This window comes from Drosophila innubila (assembly GCF_004354385.1).
Source record: "Drosophila innubila isolate TH190305 chromosome 3L unlocalized genomic scaffold, UK_Dinn_1.0 0_D_3L, whole genome shotgun sequence".
NCBI classification, from domain to species: Eukaryota; Metazoa; Arthropoda; class Insecta; order Diptera; family Drosophilidae; genus Drosophila; species Drosophila innubila.
In genome coordinates, this window is record NW_022995376.1 from 24,478,562 (window position 1) to 24,497,241 (window position 18,680).

Consider the following 18,680-nt stretch of genomic DNA (forward strand, 5'->3'; position numbering starts at 1 on the left):
ATTATTATGAAATAGTATTAGCTATTTATTTATGAATGAATTATGTTTTGAGTACATAAAAACTATTAACAAACTTGCATTTAATAATTTTTCTTGTTTTTGTGTTCTTTTTTTGAATGCTTGGCTTATTGTTGCCCTTTTTCCATCGTCCGTCTATTTAGTTTCTTATCGATTTCCGGTGGTAGCTCAACCTAAAGAGTACCAAATATATCGACATGCTTGTATATATGTGACCACGGTTGCCACTTAATGAAATACAAAAGCGCCAAAAAAATGTTTAAAAAGAGCCAATTTCACTAAAAAAAGCCAATTTAATAAAAAAAACTACCCAAGTCTTAGAAAACAACCTAATTATTAAAATTAAAAATTAAAAACTTAAATTTTTTTAAATCATTATATATTTAAATGAAACTTATATCAAAAAGCACATGTTTTAAATTAGTAAAAGCATTAAGACTTTTAGTACAATTGTACAAAATACATTTATATTGTTGGTAGCGAAAATATTTAGATCTAAATTACATTCTGAATAGTCTTCAAGAAACTCTTAATTAAATTAAAAAAGAGCCAGTTCCAATAAAATAGTGCCATTGCGCCAACGGGAAAAAAAGAGCCAGTTTAGGCGCAAAAGCGCCAAGTGTGGCAGCCGTGCTTGTGACGTCATTGTTGACTAGTTCGGTAGAAAAAAAAACTTATTTAAGCAATCAAAAGAAACATATAGCTTGAATTATTTTATTTTGCATATATTTTATAAGCTATTAGTTTTAAATATCACTTATTTTTATATAAAAATATATCGATTGCCAACTTTGGTATTTTTTAGCTGATTTTCGATAGACAGTTTGCATCAATGCTGTGCAATTGTTTCGTTGTTGCTGTTGTTGGTTTTGTTGTTGTTGTTATCAGATGTTTTGATATGCTATCAGATCACTTTTTTGCCACTGCTTTTTGTCAGCGAAATGTAATGCGAATTTAACAAAATGCAACAATAATTGCAAACAAACAATTCCAAATGCATTACAACATGAATGATGCGGATGTGGCGTTCTCGAGCTTCTATAGCACCGTGGGCAACCAGGTGAGCACTTTTTGCCAGTTGTTATGTTGTTGTTGTTCCCAGTGAGAGTTGATCTCGCCATGCGCCCGTTGTTGTTGTTGTTTAGCTGCAGCTTCACAATGCCGATCTCTCGCTGTACACGCCGATACACTCCCTGGATCACGACAATTTCACCGGTCTGTTCGACGATGACCAAGCTCTGCTCAATATTCCAATAACAACGACAGCACCAACATCATCGCACAAAGGGAACGGAGCTGCGGGCGGAGTTGTTGAGACTACCTGCATACCCTTTGTGCAGATCCACACGACGGACTTACAGCAACAATCGGAGCCGGGCAGGAGTTATCGCAATGGATTCCGAAGGAAGACAGCCGAAATCAAATCGGAGGCGGAACTTATCAAATCCGAGCTGGCCGAGGCGGCGGCCAAGGAACGCATCAATGCCACACCCACGCCTCCCACATCCAAGTCGATAAGCGGCGATGTCTGTCCAGATACAGTGCTGGCCACACCTCTCAACAAGTGTCCCAACTGCCCGTTCCTCAGCCTTTGCCAAGTGAGAATACAAACCCACATCAGCGGCTGCTTTGGCGTCGATGCCCAGAGACGCCTTCAGTGTCCAGGTGAGCATTCCGTTATACCCGTTACTCGAAGAGATGGGGTATATTGTGTTTGTTGGAGTACATGTAATAGGGAAATGCAGACATTTTTGAAGCGAAGCTTTAAAAGATTTAAAAGATATTTTTAAAGTTTTTTAATTGAAATCAAAAATTATACATTTATTGTGGATTGTAGAAATTTTAAAGTTTGATAAATTTTATTGCAATTACATTTTAATCTTTACTTAAAACCAAATTTTTATTTGCAATTAAAAAAAAAAAAACAAAGCAATTAATAAATTAAAAAAATTTTAAATACGAAAACAACATGCACTTTCACCTTAGATAAAGTAGGGATTTCACATTCGGTCACTGTCCTCGGAAAGAGTATCTCCATGACTATCTCTATTTGAACTGAAAACAATTTGGTTTTCAAAGGAAACTTGGTTGGAATGTGTTTTATTTTTTAAAGTATTTCAATCCTATGGATCTTATGTTTGTTTATACATTTACATGAACAAGGAACCATAATAAAACAATGAAAATAAATACGAGAAAAGTGAATTTAAATAAAAGATGCGAATTTTGTAATTAATTTATTAATTTGAGCAAAAGAATATTTAAATTGATTAAAGGGTATCTCATAATCGGTCATAATTGTTCAACGTTGTTTTGCAGGCTGTGCGAATGTATTCTACAACATGGACGTGCTGAATCTGCATCTCAGTGAAGATCATGAGCTGGAACCACAGGAGATATCCACACTGCTGCAAACGCTGAAGTTAACTAGTAAAGCCAATGAAACAACCGCCAAAAAGTCGCAACTGCCGCCTACGAAAAGTCGCATCTTCATCAAGAATGTAGATTGTCTGCGGGAACCGTTGCGTGAACAGGATGTCAATCAGTTGTCTGACTTTCTGCCGCTTTTGTCATCGCCGCCAGACGGCAGCTCTGGCAATATCCTAGACCTGCTGGATGATGTTGATGTTGCTAATGTCGAGGCGGTGAATCACCAGCAGCAGCAACCACATCAGCCACAACCACAACATCAAGATCCAACGATAATTGGCCAAAAGCAGCCGGGTCAAAAGATATCCATCAAAAGTGTCGATGTGCTGAGGGAGCCAGCATTGCTGCCCTTTGATTTTCAACTGCCCGTCGCTGTGGAGCAGCAGCATCAACAGTTACCTCAGTTGCCCACGCTGATGATGACCAACAATATACTGAACGTGGAGCCGGAGAAGCCACGTCAGCCGAAAATCTACATACGCAATGTAGACATTTTAAAGGAGCCCATGTTGTTGCCTGGCATGGGATTCAATGATGTGCCAGCCTCTAGTGTCACCAGTCCCGTTGAGATATTTCCCGCTGAAACGCTGCTAACGCCAACGGGTCAGGTTGGTCCGTTGCCTGGCTTTGAGCCCTCTTTGGCGCCCCTAGCCAGCATGTGCGCCGAGGCCTTCAACTTTGAGTCCGTGCTAAGTGGTGCAGGCACCACTAGCGGCTCCAGCAGCAACAACTTTAGCGCACTCGATCTCGACTTTGGTGTGGACTTTGAGCATAGTGTGCCCTTGGTAACGGAGCCTACGCCACCACCAGCACCACCTCCGCCGCCTGCACCGCCGTCAATGGCAATGGCCAGCAACGGGCAGCTAACTGAGTTGGGCACAATCCAACAGGACGAGCTCAACACACAACTTGCCAGCTATTTGCCAGTTAATCCTGTTGCAACAACAACAACAGCGTCGACAACATCCAAGCAAAAGATCTTTATAAAGAATGTTGATATATTGAAGGCACCACAACGTGGAACATTGCATCTCCGCACTGTCGATGAGCTCAATCTGATGAATCGCAACGAAGTGGAGCACCTGATTGTGCCCAATCGTGAGCCACTGCCCCTGGAGTTGCCCCTGAGTGCGCCTGCAGCAACACTGGAGTCCTCTCTGGTTGATTTCCATCAGCAGCCACAGGGAACAGCGCCATCCTTGAGCTATGACGACAGCTATGATTTGGCTGAAGATCTGGAGTGCTGGCCCTGGATAGAGGAGGCGGTGCCAGCAGCCATAACCACGGTTGGAGTGGAATCGGAGCAGGAAACCACACAGCTAGAGCTGCCACACAATGCCGAGGATATACTCATCAAAGATTTCCCGCAATTGTACGCACCGCAGACGCCAGACGTGGCCACCGTGCCACCTCTTGTCCCAGTTACATCCTCTCCAGCTGCGACAGCGACTTCAACAGCAACTGATAATCTTCATGGTCCTCCAGTGCCGCCGCTGGTGCCGCTGGCAACAGAAGCTGTTGCAGAGAAACCCGCTCGCATCTATGTTGCCAACAACTTGTTGCCCGCTGTCGTTGAGCCACCGCTGTCTGGAGGCACGTCCGTGCGGGGTCGCCCCTATGGAGCTAAGCAGGCGGGTCAGACCAAACGACGGCCGGCACAGAGCGCTGCTCAGGCGGTGGAGGGCGGTAAATGCACGGTAGAGGGTTGCATGTTCCGGTTTAAGTCTCCGGCGACGCTGGAGTATCATGGACGTTGTCATAACGGAGCACTTGGCTCGGCACACCCGATGATCTGTCCGGAGTGCAGATCAACGCAATTCAGCAATTGGAATTGCCTGCACACACATCTCTGGCGCACACATGAGATCGATATGGAGCTGTATTGCTGTCAATTGTGCAGCTTCAAAACGCCAATATATTCCCGATTGGTCAACACTCACTCCAAGATTCATTCCGAGGAGCGCAACTACAAGTGCGAGCAGTGTGGCAAGGGATTCAAGAATACCAAACAACTAAAGAACCATCGACGACTCCATCGCACCCAGGGTCTGGGAATGGCCAAGTCAAGTATCTCTGAGGAACAGGTTACGACTTCAATTTCAACTTCAACCCCGACGTTGCATCGCTGCGAAGATTGTGGCGCCGCCTTCAAACACCGCAAAACACTGCGGGAACATCTCTGCAAGCAACGCAACGAGCAGCCTCAATGCACCAGTTGCCAGGTGAGATTGGGAGACAACATTCCATACAGTGTTGCCATTTTAGCTAGAAATTGTATTCTAAAAAATTATTCAGCCTAGTTTACAATATGATTTTGCTGCAATTCCAAATTGTCTCAGAAATTCAATTGTCCTTAAAATCCAATAAGGGTATTTGTATAAATTTTTGATCCACCAGCTGGGTATATATTTGGGGTATTCGAATATTTCAATTCAGCTTAATATATGCAAAACCATTTAAAGCTTCACCATTTTTATTTTCTTGAGCTGTTTTTAGCTATTTATTTGAAGATCTCTTTTCGATAATCCCTTGATTCTGGCAATACTGATTCAGCAATTCAATACTTCTAACATATATTATTCCCATATGTCTTGCAGCGCGTCTTCAGCTCGAAGAGCAGCCTCAAGTTGCACATGCGCAGTCATCAGGCGAACAAGCGCTTCAAGTGCGAAAAGTGCGAGTTTGAGGCAAACGATCACAATTCCTTTCGACGTCATCTTGCCACACATCGGGATCCCAAACGATATGCGTGTCCACACTGCGACTTTCGGGCTATACAGAGCACTGCCTATCGGGTATATATCATGTTTACTTTTATTTAAATATTTCTATTTTTAAATCAAATCAAATAATTCACAGATACACTTAGAGAAGCGTCATCCAGAGCAGGAGTTGTCGACCATTATATACAAATGTAATGTGTGTAGCTTTTCCAGCATCAATCGTGGCCTGTTGCTGGTCCATCAGGCCAAACATGAACCAGCTCCAGTTGAATCTTCTAAGATCAAAGTGAAAAGCAGCCTGCAGCTCGCACATTCCAAGGAACATGATGAAGTGTCTTTTCTGCCACCAGACAGCGCTCTGAATGCTTAGAGCATTGTATATATTTATCCGTTTTATATATCTATATATAGCATATGGTTTTGTACAAATGAAACACACAAAGTGCCGTCGTGTCATGGGGTTGTCACAATTTGAAGTGTAGTTAATAGATCATTTTATACCAAAATTACATATACCAATGTTAGCTATGTCTAAATATTTGTGCAATCTTTTCAAACAGTGCGTTTAAATCTAGTTAAGTTTAAACGATTCAATTTAACCTATGTAAATATTAAAATTAAGCATTTTATGTGATCTGTCTTCAATCATAATTCGTTTAAACTCCTATCACATAAAGTTTGAAAAGATTTTGTCATCATCAGAATCCATCGAAGATTTGTTCGTTTTTATTTGATTGCTAAGGTCTTTTGAATTTTTCCGAATCATCTGTATATTGTAAATAAGCATTTATTGATAAGATGATTTGGCTTGTTATTGTAAATATGTATATCGAACAAAAAAAATATAATAACTATAAAAAAAACAAAAACAAAATTTTTAAATTGACTGATAAATCAAGAAAGCTTTCTATACAACTGTTTAAATGTACTCTTTTGCTCTGAAAAATGGATCGTTAACTGGAAAAACATTTTAATATAATAACAAAATTGAATGCTTAATTTAATTGTTTTCCGCACCCGGGCTAAGAAGGCCGATTTTTCTCACTATTTATTCTATATTTTTTTTAAATTATTTTACCCTACGAATTTTGGCGTCGTTGTCGCATCTTCTTAGACTCTGATAAACAAAACCACACAAGCATGCACATTTTCTTACGCTGTAAAAATGACTTTGCTTTTCGAAATGGAGATTTTCACAGTGTATTCAATGCCTGGCGACACAAAGATAGCAGTTCACTCTTAATTTTTGTATCGTGAGATTCAACTGCAGCTTTGTAAATACAATTTTCTTAGTCTCGCTAAAGCACTCGGTCGAGAAGCAAGTTTGTCGCATATTCCGTTTACTTTTACAAAGATACAACTTTACATATGCTCCCGGGAAATCAATAAAGTGCTAAGAATATATAAGTAGTATTCGTAATCGGTATCAAAACGGATCCAGCTCAAGAAATAAAATAAAAGTTATGCAAAACTTAATTTAGTTAAGAAATTTATAATCATACCATCAAAATTTAAAGGTGATTTAGTAAATTATAGTTAAATCATTCAGATAAACGTAAATTTATCCCACATCTAACCAATATTGTGCTAATAGACTTGACTGCCCTTGAAATAAAAAAAAAACTGGTTACTTGGATAATAGGAAATCATTATACACCTAACTACATTTCTTTTAAAGGTTATTGATGAATTCGAAACGTATTTTAATATTGCTCACTGTTTTTCTAATAATGAGTATGCACAACGTACTTTTGAATCCCCACAATTTTCCAAATACCCTGTAGTACTGATATTGATCAGGAGATGTATAAAATGAAATAAAGCTGGGTCTTGTCAATTTTTAATAATTCAAATTACATTTATTTCATTTGTATTTAAAAGTTTTTGGCTTAAAAATGCAATGTGTATTTACGTTACGAGTGTACTGTACAGTGTACATATAAGAATGATTTCAAATGAATCATAATTATTCTGGAAATGTAAACGTTTCCCTGTACTCATTGTGCATAACAAATTAGATAAGAATGACGAATGAATCACGGCAAAAACTTTCATCTTAACATAATCTTCATTAATATTTTTTTCTGAGACTTCTAAAATTTTGTTCTAAACTTTAATCAAAATGATTATCTTTAACTTATTCTAAAAACAGTAAAAAAAAACAACAAAAAATAGTTATCAAATAATTGTCATTGATTGTCCTTTAGATAAAACATGTTGATGCTCTATCTTCTGCTCACTATAAGCAGCACAACAGCCGAAATTCCCGGATGCGATTACTTTGACACTGTGAAATTGACGGAGAGTAAAAAGCTTCCAAATGGTTCTTATCTTTATGAGAAAATAATAATTCCTCCAGAGCAAACTGGTGAATATGATTACGAGATTCTGGTGGATGGAGAGAAGGTGGATGTGCCAAAGCATCTGAGAGGATGTGCCTGTAAACTGGGCAACTGTATAAGATTCTGTTGTCAAAGGAACCTTATGCTTGTTGCGGAGGAACGCAAGTGTAGTGGTGATATTAATAAAATATTGAATTTGGATCCATTCGTGGAGCTAACCCTGACCAATGGCAGTCAGGTGAGGATGCATTTACTGGATGAGTTGATAATACAAGAGGATCTGCCAGTGCCCTGTTCAGGACACTTTTACCTTGATGCCAATCAATACGAGAGCCATGGATGGACATTGTTTGAGGTTAGATTGAGAGTCATAGAGTCATTGCAAGTCAAAAATCGAACATTTTATAGGATGGAACTATGCTTCGAGAATTTGATAACAAGACGTTGTCCAAGCAAGAATATTGTCTACAGGCTCATCCGATTAAAAGTTCTGGCAACGTCACGCTAGTGCCGCATTTCTGTGAAGATCCCCCTGAAAATCCATGGCCAACCACTATATGTATGTTAAAGCCATGTTTAAATTCATTTCTCCGAGCAGTTTCAATATCTTTCAGTGTTAATTCTAACTATTATTTGCCTTGTTCTAACGGTTATCGTATACCTGTCGCTTCCAAAATTGCGGAACCTTCATGGGATTTGTTTCGTATGCTACTTGCTCTGTTTACTGGTGGGCTATACGTTGCTTCTTTCCGACAAATGGAAGTGGATTTCTTCCAAAAGGGCCTGCCAAGCAAATGGTACATCAGTCGAGATTCAAATCAAAATCTAAATTATTAACAAATTGTCCACTCTCCTATAGGTTACGTCGGTTATTTCGCCGTAATGTCGGGATTTCTCTGGCTTACTGTCATCAGTTATGATCTTTGGAGCAGTTTTCGTAGCAAAATTAACAATTTTCAACAATATACACCAAAATATAGGTTCGTGATTTATAGCGTTTATGTTTGGGGAATAGCTGCCGGTTTAACCATAATTGTGATTATTATGGACCATATTTTGGAAGCAGAAAATGAAGATCATTTACCTTGGGTACCTGGAGTGGCACTCTATAACTGTTGGATCAAAAGTGAGAGTTAATTAAGAACATTAACTGAAAGAGTTATCAACAACATACAATTCATCATTTCCAGCCGATGACTGGTCTGCCATGATCTATTTCTATGGGCCAATGTCGCTTCAGATCATTTTCAATCTGATAATGTTCGTTTTGACGGTGAGCTCATGAACATTCATACATTTAAATATTACAGAATCTTTTGTAATTTTTGCCAGGCCGTATGTATACTGAAAGTTATGGAAGAGTTTCAGACTATTGTGGCACGACAGGAACGTCAGCAAAGACTCAAGTCTGATAAGAAAACGTAAGAAAATTAGATGAGATGGATTAAAATATATTTTAATTATTTAATATATTTTTATTATTTAGTTATAGTTTGTTTGTACGTCTCTTTGTCATCATGGGTGTAACATGGACCTTTGAAATCTTCTCGTATCTGTCCCAAAGCAATGCAATTCTGGAAAAGATATTTATATTCTTCGATTACATCAACCTTGCCCAGGGGGTTATCATATTCATTATGTTCGTGCTCAAACGCAGTGTTTTTAAACTAATCTCAGATCGGTAAGTATTCCACCTGTTTAAGATAAAGGTCCAGTTTTGTAATTGGGTTTTCTATTACTCTACATTTTACTGTAAAGTGTAATGGGTATAGAGCCAACATCTGATGATGAAGATGAAGAGATTGTACTACAAGAAAGGGAAGGATATTTTACGAGAAGAGACTTCGTTCCAAGTATTTTAAATTAGGTAAAACAGCTGGCTTCTTATTTACAATTTTCTTTTTCTTTGGTGTTTGTTCTGTGTCTTATAGATTGTTTATCAAACTAATAATAATTTCCCCTACTATTGGTTAATTCTCTGCATTTTCTTATTTTTTCTTCCGCTCGGTGTGGGTGTATTATATTCTACTCAAAAATCATTGTTTTTAAAATTTTATTGCATTGTACAATACATATAATAAGTTTTTTCTTTCAGCTTCCATCATAGGCGACAGGGTTCCCAAAATACTGCAATGAGTTCAAAGAGTTCGTATTTAAGATCTTGTTCTACGAAAATTTCTTCCAAGAGGATACCGGACGGTAGTGTAGTTTATTTTATGAAGAAAACTTAGGCCTAGTTTTCTGCTGAGAATTTATAATTCTTAGTTATTTATATTAACACTTCGGTATGCATTTGACATTTTATTTAAATTCTTACGTTAAAAAAACAAAAAACAATTATAACTGTTATTGTTTTATGAATATATTTTTATAACATGAAAATTATTGTAATATTGTGTTTTAAAAAGAACTATCATTGTTTTGTAGGGCTGATTAATTCTTTGTCATCATAGAAACTTTGAGTTGTTTATATCTAAATAGAGCTGCTTTTCAATTCTTTATTCTTGACGTCAATTTGTGAAATGTTTGGTTAGTTCGCTAGCGTGATTATATGTTAATATCATTATTACCCAACACCTTAAGCTATTATTTATTTAAATGTGGGCTGGCAAGATAATCACGCAATAGTTAGATGGACACTATAAGAGGACATGAGTGTGTTAAGAACTTGAATAGATAATGATGGATAAGTTGCTGCGAGCAAGTCAACGTATTCTGCCCTCAAATGCGGCTGAGGGTAGACTTGGATCTATTGAGTTAAACTTGTGGCTGGCACAGTTGGTGGGGCTACCTCTCCTTGGTTTAAAGAAGGAATCACGTCTTCAGAAAATCGTGATTACGTTATTTGGAGCAATTGTGCTTTTCTCACTCTTTTGGTATGTAATTTTCGAGCTTTACGATCTCTATCTAAATTGGCAGGACCTCGATATAATGACACAGAACCTTGTGTTGTCATTGACTCATGCGGCTTATTGGTTGAAGGTAATATCCAAGCTAAAATAAAACTAAATGGATTGTAGCAATTAATTTGATAAGGTTTTCAACACCTGTTATCACTACGGAAGTCTAAAGGAAATTGTTCACAAGCTGAGTGTCATCACACGTGTCTGTGTTCTGTCCAAGAAACAAACGAAAACGTTTCATAAAGCTGAAATGGAGAGCAAGCTGGTTATGCTCATGTATTTCCATCTTGTCCTGTTACCGGGCGTAATGGGATTAGTTTGGGTCCTGATATGTAAGTAGATTCAAAAATATATACTTCTATTGTTTTCATCCTAACAATTGAGTAGTTCCAGATGATTTGGCCGGCATACGGTTTCCGTACAGGGTAAAAATTCCAGATATTCTGCCACCGATCGTACAATACTTTTATATGGGAATGAGCGTTGCACTTTTAGCACTGGCAATCACAACCATTGACTATCTCAATGTATTGCTAATGAATCACATATGTATGCATCTAAAGGTTCTCAACTTGGCCTTTGATGAACTTCATGTGACTCCAGACCGGAAGCTGAAAGTAGAACCTTATGACTGGCTTCTATCGATCGTCAAGTATCACTGCGAATTAATTGTGTATTTATGATCAATTTTAAAAGAATTTTCTTCAATATTAAACATTTTTACCCTATTGCAGTTTACGACAGCATGTGGAGCGCATCTATAGACTGCCAGTAATGTTGCAATTTGTCAGTTCCGTTGTGATCGTCGCCATGACAGCTTTCCAAGTGATCGTGGGAGATGGCTCAAAGAGTTCAGTTATCATGGATCTTTTGCTCTCCTGTGTGCTTTGTCAGCTCTTCTTGTACTGTTGGTTTGGAAACGAAGTCTACGAACAGGTGAATGATATAAACACGATATTGTAAAATACATTTTGTTATTATCGTAGTATTTCAATCAAACAGAGCAAGACCCTTTCAACCTCTGGTTTTGGTTGTAGCTGGCATGAATTTGACAAGAAGTTTAGGAAGACTTTGCTCATATTCATGATAAATGCGGACCGTCCATTTCTCTTCACTGCTGGAGGATTCATGGGTCTCACATTGCCTAGTTTCACATTCATCATAAGCAAGTCCTATTCCATTGTGGCAGTGCTTCGTCAAATGTACAGCAGGACTTAGCAGGACTTAATAAAAGTCAAATGCGACCCATCAATCATAATAAATACACTTAATTATGTGCTTAAATAATAAATTACATATCACGCACGGTACTTGAAACCTTATTGACGACTGTCACACTTCTAACGACATAACACTTCAACGGTATCATTACCCCATTAAGTTCAATAACTCAATAGCTCAATTGACTATAAAATATTATTTTTAAGTATAATTTATTTACCTACTTAACTACTATTATCGACTATGAACAGTTGTCTCATTATTATTAAAAAAAATTTTATATTTATAACTGACCTGATGTTAGTTCAAAAAAGAGAGAAACTAAGAGAGATAAAAATGACATAAGAAGAGAGAGCACAGCGTGTTTAAAAAACTACTCTTATACGAATAGTCTAGAATACGACCGGCAACTTTTGGGAATGTTTTGCGCACAATTTCAAAAAACAAGATCAAGATTAACACAAAGTGTAGATTGAGAGACAGAAAGCGAGAGCGCGTAAGGGAAAGAGAACAGTTTAAAGTGGCAATGTGTTAGTTATATATATAATTAAATTCTCTTTTCTATATTAAGGTCAATGGCAATGGCAGTCTCGTATCGTCGAAGCATTAATTAGTAAACAAACTTTTGGAAGTGTGGACAGAAACTATTGTCTAAGAGAGGGTGTGTTTGAATGCTGTCATCAGCTATGAATTTATTCAAAATAGCGTGGCGTTGTCAGTATATTTCGGTTGCTCGCCGTTGATAGAAGCTTGTTCATAGTTTCTCGGATCCCAATTCCTCGCTATACTCGTAAATACAAAAGTATGTGTAAACTACTTGAAGTACCACGTTTATTAATTATCAATTATATTTTTTGTATTTTATTTTAAAAAATACTCCCAAAAACGATTTTTTAATTGAAAGTTTTTGGCGGCAAAAACTCAATAGACAACAATGAAATTACTGTGTGTGGTTTGAGTGTATTTCAGTATCAGTATTAGAGTGGGTCAATTTAAAGAAGGTTTGTCCAATAAACCTTGGGTCTAAAATCAATTTCGAACTTCCAATTTTTTTAAAATTGATATTGGCAATTGTATGTTAGCATAGGATAAAACTAAAAAAAAAAAACCCAAGTAGAGGTCGGTTAATAATGAATTTAAAAGTAAGAATTAGTTGGCGGTCTCAACTAGTCTTTATTAAATAGAATTTTAAACATAATCACTTTTGTCAATTTTCGTAGAAGATTCAATAAAAAGTTGTATTTGCATTTATTTTTTTCTTAATTTATTTAATTTAATTACCAATATATAAAATACGAATATTAGTTTTTGAAAATGAGAAGCTCGGAATTGATTTAAGACCCATGACTTCTTTGGTAAACCTTCTTAGAATTCTTCGTAGATTGCGACTTAAACAACCGCTTTGTCGCAAAAAAAAAATAACCCTTCTCTAATGAGCATACTGAGGTTTAACAATAAAAAATAAACTGATAACTGTAGAAAGTGAGAGTATGTGGACTAAGTAACTTGATAAAGCTCGCTAAACCACAATTTATTTCTGCACAATACTTATAGCGAAATTAATGTTCTGCTATTTTTATGTGTCTTGAACTTTTTTACAGCACCAGATCGTTTTCCCGGAATAAAAAGTTCTTAAAATTTACGACTTTTTGCTTAGAATTTAGAATCTATTTTGTTTTCCATTATTATCATGATTATACCCGTTACTTTAAAAATAAGTAAAAGGGTATATTGTGTTCGTTGGAATGTATGTAACAGGGAGAAGGAGGCATCTCCGACCCTATAAAGTATATATATTCTTGATCAGCATCAATAGCCGAGTCGATATAGACATGTGTGTCTGTCCGTCTGTCCATCTGTCTGTCCGTGTAAGCGCATAGATCTCAGAGACTCCAAGATATAGAGATACCAACCGTTCACACACAGATTTCTATAGACCCACGCAGGTCAAGTTTGTTTTACATTTTTGACACGCCCCCTCCCACCCCTGCAAGTCGCGAAAGACCACCACACCAACAGTTTTATTTATTATCTTACTTAACCGCAACAAGATCAGACCAGTATAACGGCAGTAAAAGCTTATCAAAGCTATTAAAAATTAAGGCAATACAAGCACCCAAAATTAAGCAGAAGTTTCTATTATTTAGTAATTTCTATAAAGTACTTTAATATACATTGACTTAAGTAACGGGTATTCTATGGTCGAGATCTCGACTATAGCCTTTCCGACAAGTTTTTTCTATTTTTTGTTGAATATTTTTAGGTGTATGTTCAAGCAAGGGCGTACGCAGGTATGGGCAGGGGGGCAGCTGAATGCCTTCACTTGGAAAACAAAATTGAATTTGCCAGTTAAATAATACTATTATAGAATGCAAATATGGGAAGTTTTTTTTGTCCAGTAGGGAACTCCGCCTACTGCTCGATTCGATCGCGGTGATGTAGTTGAGCCCAGGTGAATAAAGAAGTTTATTTTTTACGTATGGCAGCGATATGATATAGTCGGTCGATTTGAATAAAATTTGTTTAGGATGTATAAGACATAGGCAGACATGCCCCCCTTTTATTTTCATTCTGCGTACGCCCTTGTGTTCAAGTATGTACAATGTATAAATTTCTTAATGGCTTTGATGCCATGGGCTTAATATCCCAAATCAATTTGTATTCAATGTACAGTCGGCGAGTTGGGTTCAACTACAAACATATCCTACGTTTATGTCAGCTCATGCATAAATGGACTCTTTGATGATGTTAGAGCAAAAATATGTACATATAGTATATAAGACGTTTTAGGGCAGCCAAAAATGTTGAATTTTTACATATAAATTTTTTTATTTTTTCTTTATTAATGGAGACTTGTTTCTAACCATTTAATTGATTCATTCTTAGTTCACGATAGATAGCTTATGTCTTACTGATGGGTGCAACAACAGAAACCCGATCAGATTCAAGATTCAAATTGAAGACAGTAACATGAGTTTATAAGCCGATCCAGTTGGGAGCAATGACTTCAATCTATAAGCTTATCACGTTCCATCAACGAGAATCTCTCTTATGAGTTTTATACTCTTGAATCTACTTCAGAGATTTTACAAAGTAAAAATTAATTACAACTAAATAGGAGCATCTTCCTCTTGTCGGTTTTATTTGACAGTCTGAATCTTTACGTATGAGTGTATATGATTATAGAGAATAGTTTATCATGGTGACTTTTTCACTGTCTACTCGAATTTATTTAACTAGGTCAACTGAAAAGTTTTGAAAGCGGAAATGAAACAAAATGAATAAACGGGTTAAATTAAATTTATTCCTCAGTGTAATCTTCTCTGAGCTTGATACAATTTTCCAATTCGTTTACACCCCCACAAAAGTCCCTTAAAATAGTCATTTACTGCAATTATTACTTCATCATTTGATGAAAAACGGTTTCAAGCTGCCAAAACATTTTAAACCGAACTTTTTAAATTCTCAATGGACGAAGTAATAAATATATTTAATGACCACATATTGAAGATTTCCGCGAATCTGTTTCAAATGATAAATAGCAGATGTAGATGGACGAAAGATAGAATATTATCAAAAATTCTAAACAAATTTATTTAGCAACGCCCTTAATTATTTTAATTATTGTGTGGGTTGCGGCTCATGCTTGTTTTTTCGATATGAGTTAATTAATTAATCCATTAATTTTAAAGCATTTTAGTTTAAATGCCCTCAATAAAAACGTGATTACAATTGAAATATTTATATGAAATATTTTCGGTTCTAAATTCTTCCATAAATTTCTTATATTTTATAACTCTCAGGACTCTCCGACAAACATCATGCGAAGTTGGATAGGACTTCTGCTAAGTCTGCTTTTAATAAGTAGCACAAAAGCTGATATTCCCGAATGTGATTACTTTGACACAGTCAAATTAACGGATAGTGTTAAATTCCCAAATGGTTCGTATCTTTACGAAAATATCATAATTCCTAAGGAACAAACTGGCGAATATGATTACGAGATTCTGGTGGATGGAGTAAAGGTGGATGTGCCAAAACATCTGAGAGGATGTGCCTGTAAACTAGGCACTTGTATAAGATTCTGTTGTCAGAACAATCTGGTGCTCGTTGACGATGAACGGGCGTGTGAGAAATATACTTCAGCAGAACTTAAATACGATCCATTTGTGAATGTAACTCTCAACAATGGCACAGAGGTCAGGAGACATGTCCTCAATGAGTTCATTGTTCAGCATGATTTACCAGTGCCCTGCACAGGACATTTTCACCTTGACGCGCTAAATGACGAAACCATGAGTTGGAAATTGTTTGAGGTTTTGTTCATTTCTATTCCAAAGTCTTGGCAATTTTACATAATAATATATTTTTTGCAGAATGGAGTCTTGCTGCGTAATGGTGACAACCGAAGTCTGTCCAAGCAGGAATATTGTATGCAGCCCCATCCCATCCAGACCGCGGAGGGCGTGTCGATCTTAATGCTGGTGCCCCACAATTGTTATGATCCAGCTCCGAGTCAACTGCTATACATCATACGTAAGCCAAGGAGTCGACTTCTCCTACAAAACATCTCGATAAGCGTAATATAATCTCCTTCCCAGTTAGAGCTGTGTCGATAATATTGTTCCTAATTACTTGCATCGTTTACCTTTGGATCCCGAAGCTTCGGACTCTACATGGATATTGTTTTGTATGCTATATGCTTTGTCTTGTTGTGGCATTTACACTACTGACAGTCGATAATCTACATAGAGATTGGACACAATATGGATGTAAAGTGAATGGTATGCATAATAGATATATGCCAATTACGATTATTTATCCTCAATGATTGAGTATCTGTTTCAGGTTACGTAGGATATTTTGCAGTAATGGCAGGATTCTTCTGGCTAACAGTTATCAGCTTTGATCTGTGGAATAGTTTCCGGGGAAACAACTATACCGTTCGACGTCACACAAACATGTATCGCTTCTTCATGTATAGCCTGTATGCCTGGGGAGCTGCCGCTCTTCTAACCTTAACTATTATAAAAATTGATCATAGTGTGGATGATAATGTTGATAATGAACCTTGGTTACCAGGAGTTGCGATGCACTCTTGTTGGATCAAAAGTAAGTTGATTAATAAAACTCCTCGACTAAAATTTTTTAACCGATATATTGATTATAGCTCAAGATGATAAGGGGTCTGCATTGAAATATTTTTTTGGACCAATGGCACTTCAAATCATTTTCAACATGACGATGTTTATTCTGACGGTAAAGTAATCGCACACCAAACGCATTTTTATTCTGTTTGTTAAGTTTTCTCATAATTGTTTCTTCTAAAGGCCTTTCGAATTGTGGAAGTAAAAAAGGAGCTGGAGAGCTTGAATTTACCCGAGGCACGGGAGAAACATTTGAAATCCGATAATCAAACGTAACAACTTTTGAGAGAGAAGAGAGACTACAGTGTCTGCTAAAAATTTATTTATCTCTTTTTGCATAGGTTCAGAATGTTTGTACGTTTGTTCGTCATCATGGGTATAATGTGGACCTTTGAGATATTTGCATATCTTTTGCAAAACAATGCTTCTTGGGAAAGTGTCTTAAAAATCTTTGACTACATTAACTGTGCCCAGGGAGTCATCATATTCATTTTGTTTGTGCTCAAGCGAAGTGTAATGAATCTGATTTTGGATAGGTAAGTATCTCACTCTTATTGATATTTGATAAATGAAATATTCTGGATATTATTACACCTTAACATTTTATGAAAAAGAATTCGAGGTATAAGCTCAGCTGATGATGAGGACGGCTCCGATGAAGGCATCGCATTGCAAGACAGGGACGGCGTTAATAAAAAGATCGGTCCTAATATCTTGAATTAGGTAAATTAATTGGCTTCATAATTGATTTGGCGATATTTGTTTGAATAACTTATAAAATAATATTTAAGCCTGAAATTGTCTCTCCTTCTTTTTATACTATATGTTACTATTGTACTAACAGATTAACTATTAATTGTTCTGCATTTTGTTTAGGAATAACTTTATTTTTAATTATTTCTTTGCATGCATTAACAAAGAGTTTAGTTTGTGTTTAAGAAATAATGATTCTAATAAACGAATCTAATGAGTCTGTTCTTTCAGAATCAATCAGGAAAATGTCTTCCACAATAAAAGCCTTTCCACAGCCAGCTAAAGGAATGCCACAGAAAACCAAGATGACTACCTGAAAAAATTTAGCTTAGGTATCATAATGCATTTTTACTTCCATTACAACATACACACACGCATAAACAAAGCTTCTTTCTTTATCCATATGTTAAGAAAAACATTGTTCAGAATACAATATATCGGAAAGCGGAAATGATAAGGTTATTATGTTTATAGGGTTATTATAATTGCTGGTACATAAAGCATTATCTTTTCCGCTTTGCGATATATTAGCTTATTACTAGCTATATTTTGAAACGTCTCGTTTGTTGTGTGCGTTTAGACACTGGCACCTCGCCTGAAAAGTCAAACAAAACTCCACTTAACATCTAAATATAAACACAATTTATGAGCTAAACATGTAAAGAGTTTTCACAAACATGTATTTTAATTTACTACATATCTTTAAGTGAAATAAACAAAACTTACTTAAGAATACAAGTTTTTATTTTTTTTTTTTTAACAGCTAACTTAAAAACATACTTATGTATATACATATGTATATTATTTGCCGGCAAATATTCTGTAAACAACGTGGTCAAAAATACTTATACTTTAAAAGCTTACAACAGATCAAAGGAAAGCTTTCAGAAAAGCTTTTAAGCTCTTAAAGGTATTTTAAATAAAATGAAGACAAAAAATTGCGTCATTTCGCAAGAAAAACTTGACTTTCGCATCGCTAGATCAGACGTTTCGCCCACTGTTCGGCGTCGCGTTTCCCGTTGCGGTTAACATACGACTCTTATACGAAGAGTCTGATACGAACGGCTACGGTTTGGAATGTTTTTTGTGCGATTTGCAAAGAGATCAAGATCACACACTGCTTATGTATAAATACATATACAT

The 18,680-nt window shown here is 36.6% G+C and overlaps 4 protein-coding genes across 5 annotated transcripts; all 4 read left to right on the forward strand.

Moving 5' to 3' along the window:
* Positions 1-870: 870 nt before the first annotated feature.
* LOC117786577 lies at positions 871-5,788 on the forward strand. Of its 2 annotated transcripts, none has more exons than XM_034624907.1 (5): positions 871-1,078; positions 1,164-1,683; positions 2,338-4,670; positions 5,046-5,243; positions 5,308-5,788. In XM_034624907.1, the coding sequence occupies exons 1-5, from the start codon at positions 1,013-1,015 to the stop codon at positions 5,539-5,541; spliced, it is 3,351 nt and encodes a 1,116-aa protein (XP_034480798.1). In that variant the 5' UTR covers positions 871-1,012; the 3' UTR covers positions 5,542-5,788. The 2 variants fall into 2 exon arrangements, with proteins under 2 accessions (XP_034480798.1, XP_034480799.1); XM_034624908.1 differs by having other exon boundaries at positions 1,170-1,683.
* An 827-nt stretch (positions 5,789-6,615) lies between these two features.
* On the forward strand, positions 6,616-9,748 carry LOC117786578 (G-protein coupled receptor Mth-like). The gene is made up of 10 exons (XM_034624909.1): positions 6,616-6,688; positions 7,379-7,868; positions 7,922-8,072; positions 8,128-8,310; positions 8,373-8,639; positions 8,704-8,786; positions 8,846-8,934; positions 9,000-9,194; positions 9,272-9,380; positions 9,609-9,748. The coding sequence occupies exons 2-9, from the start codon at positions 7,386-7,388 to the stop codon at positions 9,378-9,380; spliced, it is 1,560 nt and encodes a 519-aa protein (XP_034480800.1). The 5' UTR covers positions 6,616-6,688; positions 7,379-7,385; the 3' UTR covers positions 9,609-9,748.
* Positions 9,749-10,195: 447 nt separating this feature from the next.
* Positions 10,196-11,716, forward strand: LOC117786582 (odorant receptor 94b-like). The gene is made up of 5 exons (XM_034624913.1): positions 10,196-10,495; positions 10,550-10,748; positions 10,804-11,089; positions 11,151-11,352; positions 11,419-11,716. The coding sequence occupies exons 1-5, from the start codon at positions 10,196-10,198 to the stop codon at positions 11,632-11,634; spliced, it is 1,203 nt and encodes a 400-aa protein (XP_034480804.1). The 3' UTR covers positions 11,635-11,716.
* A 655-nt stretch (positions 11,717-12,371) lies between these two features.
* LOC117786579 (G-protein coupled receptor Mth-like) lies at positions 12,372-18,192 on the forward strand. Its single transcript, XM_034624910.1, has 10 exons — positions 12,372-12,439; positions 15,441-15,953; positions 16,014-16,173; positions 16,239-16,421; positions 16,486-16,749; positions 16,808-16,896; positions 16,968-17,056; positions 17,126-17,320; positions 17,399-17,507; positions 17,769-18,192. The coding sequence occupies exons 2-9, from the start codon at positions 15,459-15,461 to the stop codon at positions 17,505-17,507; spliced, it is 1,584 nt and encodes a 527-aa protein (XP_034480801.1). The 5' UTR covers positions 12,372-12,439; positions 15,441-15,458; the 3' UTR covers positions 17,769-18,192.
* The last annotated feature ends 488 nt before the right edge of the window (positions 18,193-18,680 follow it).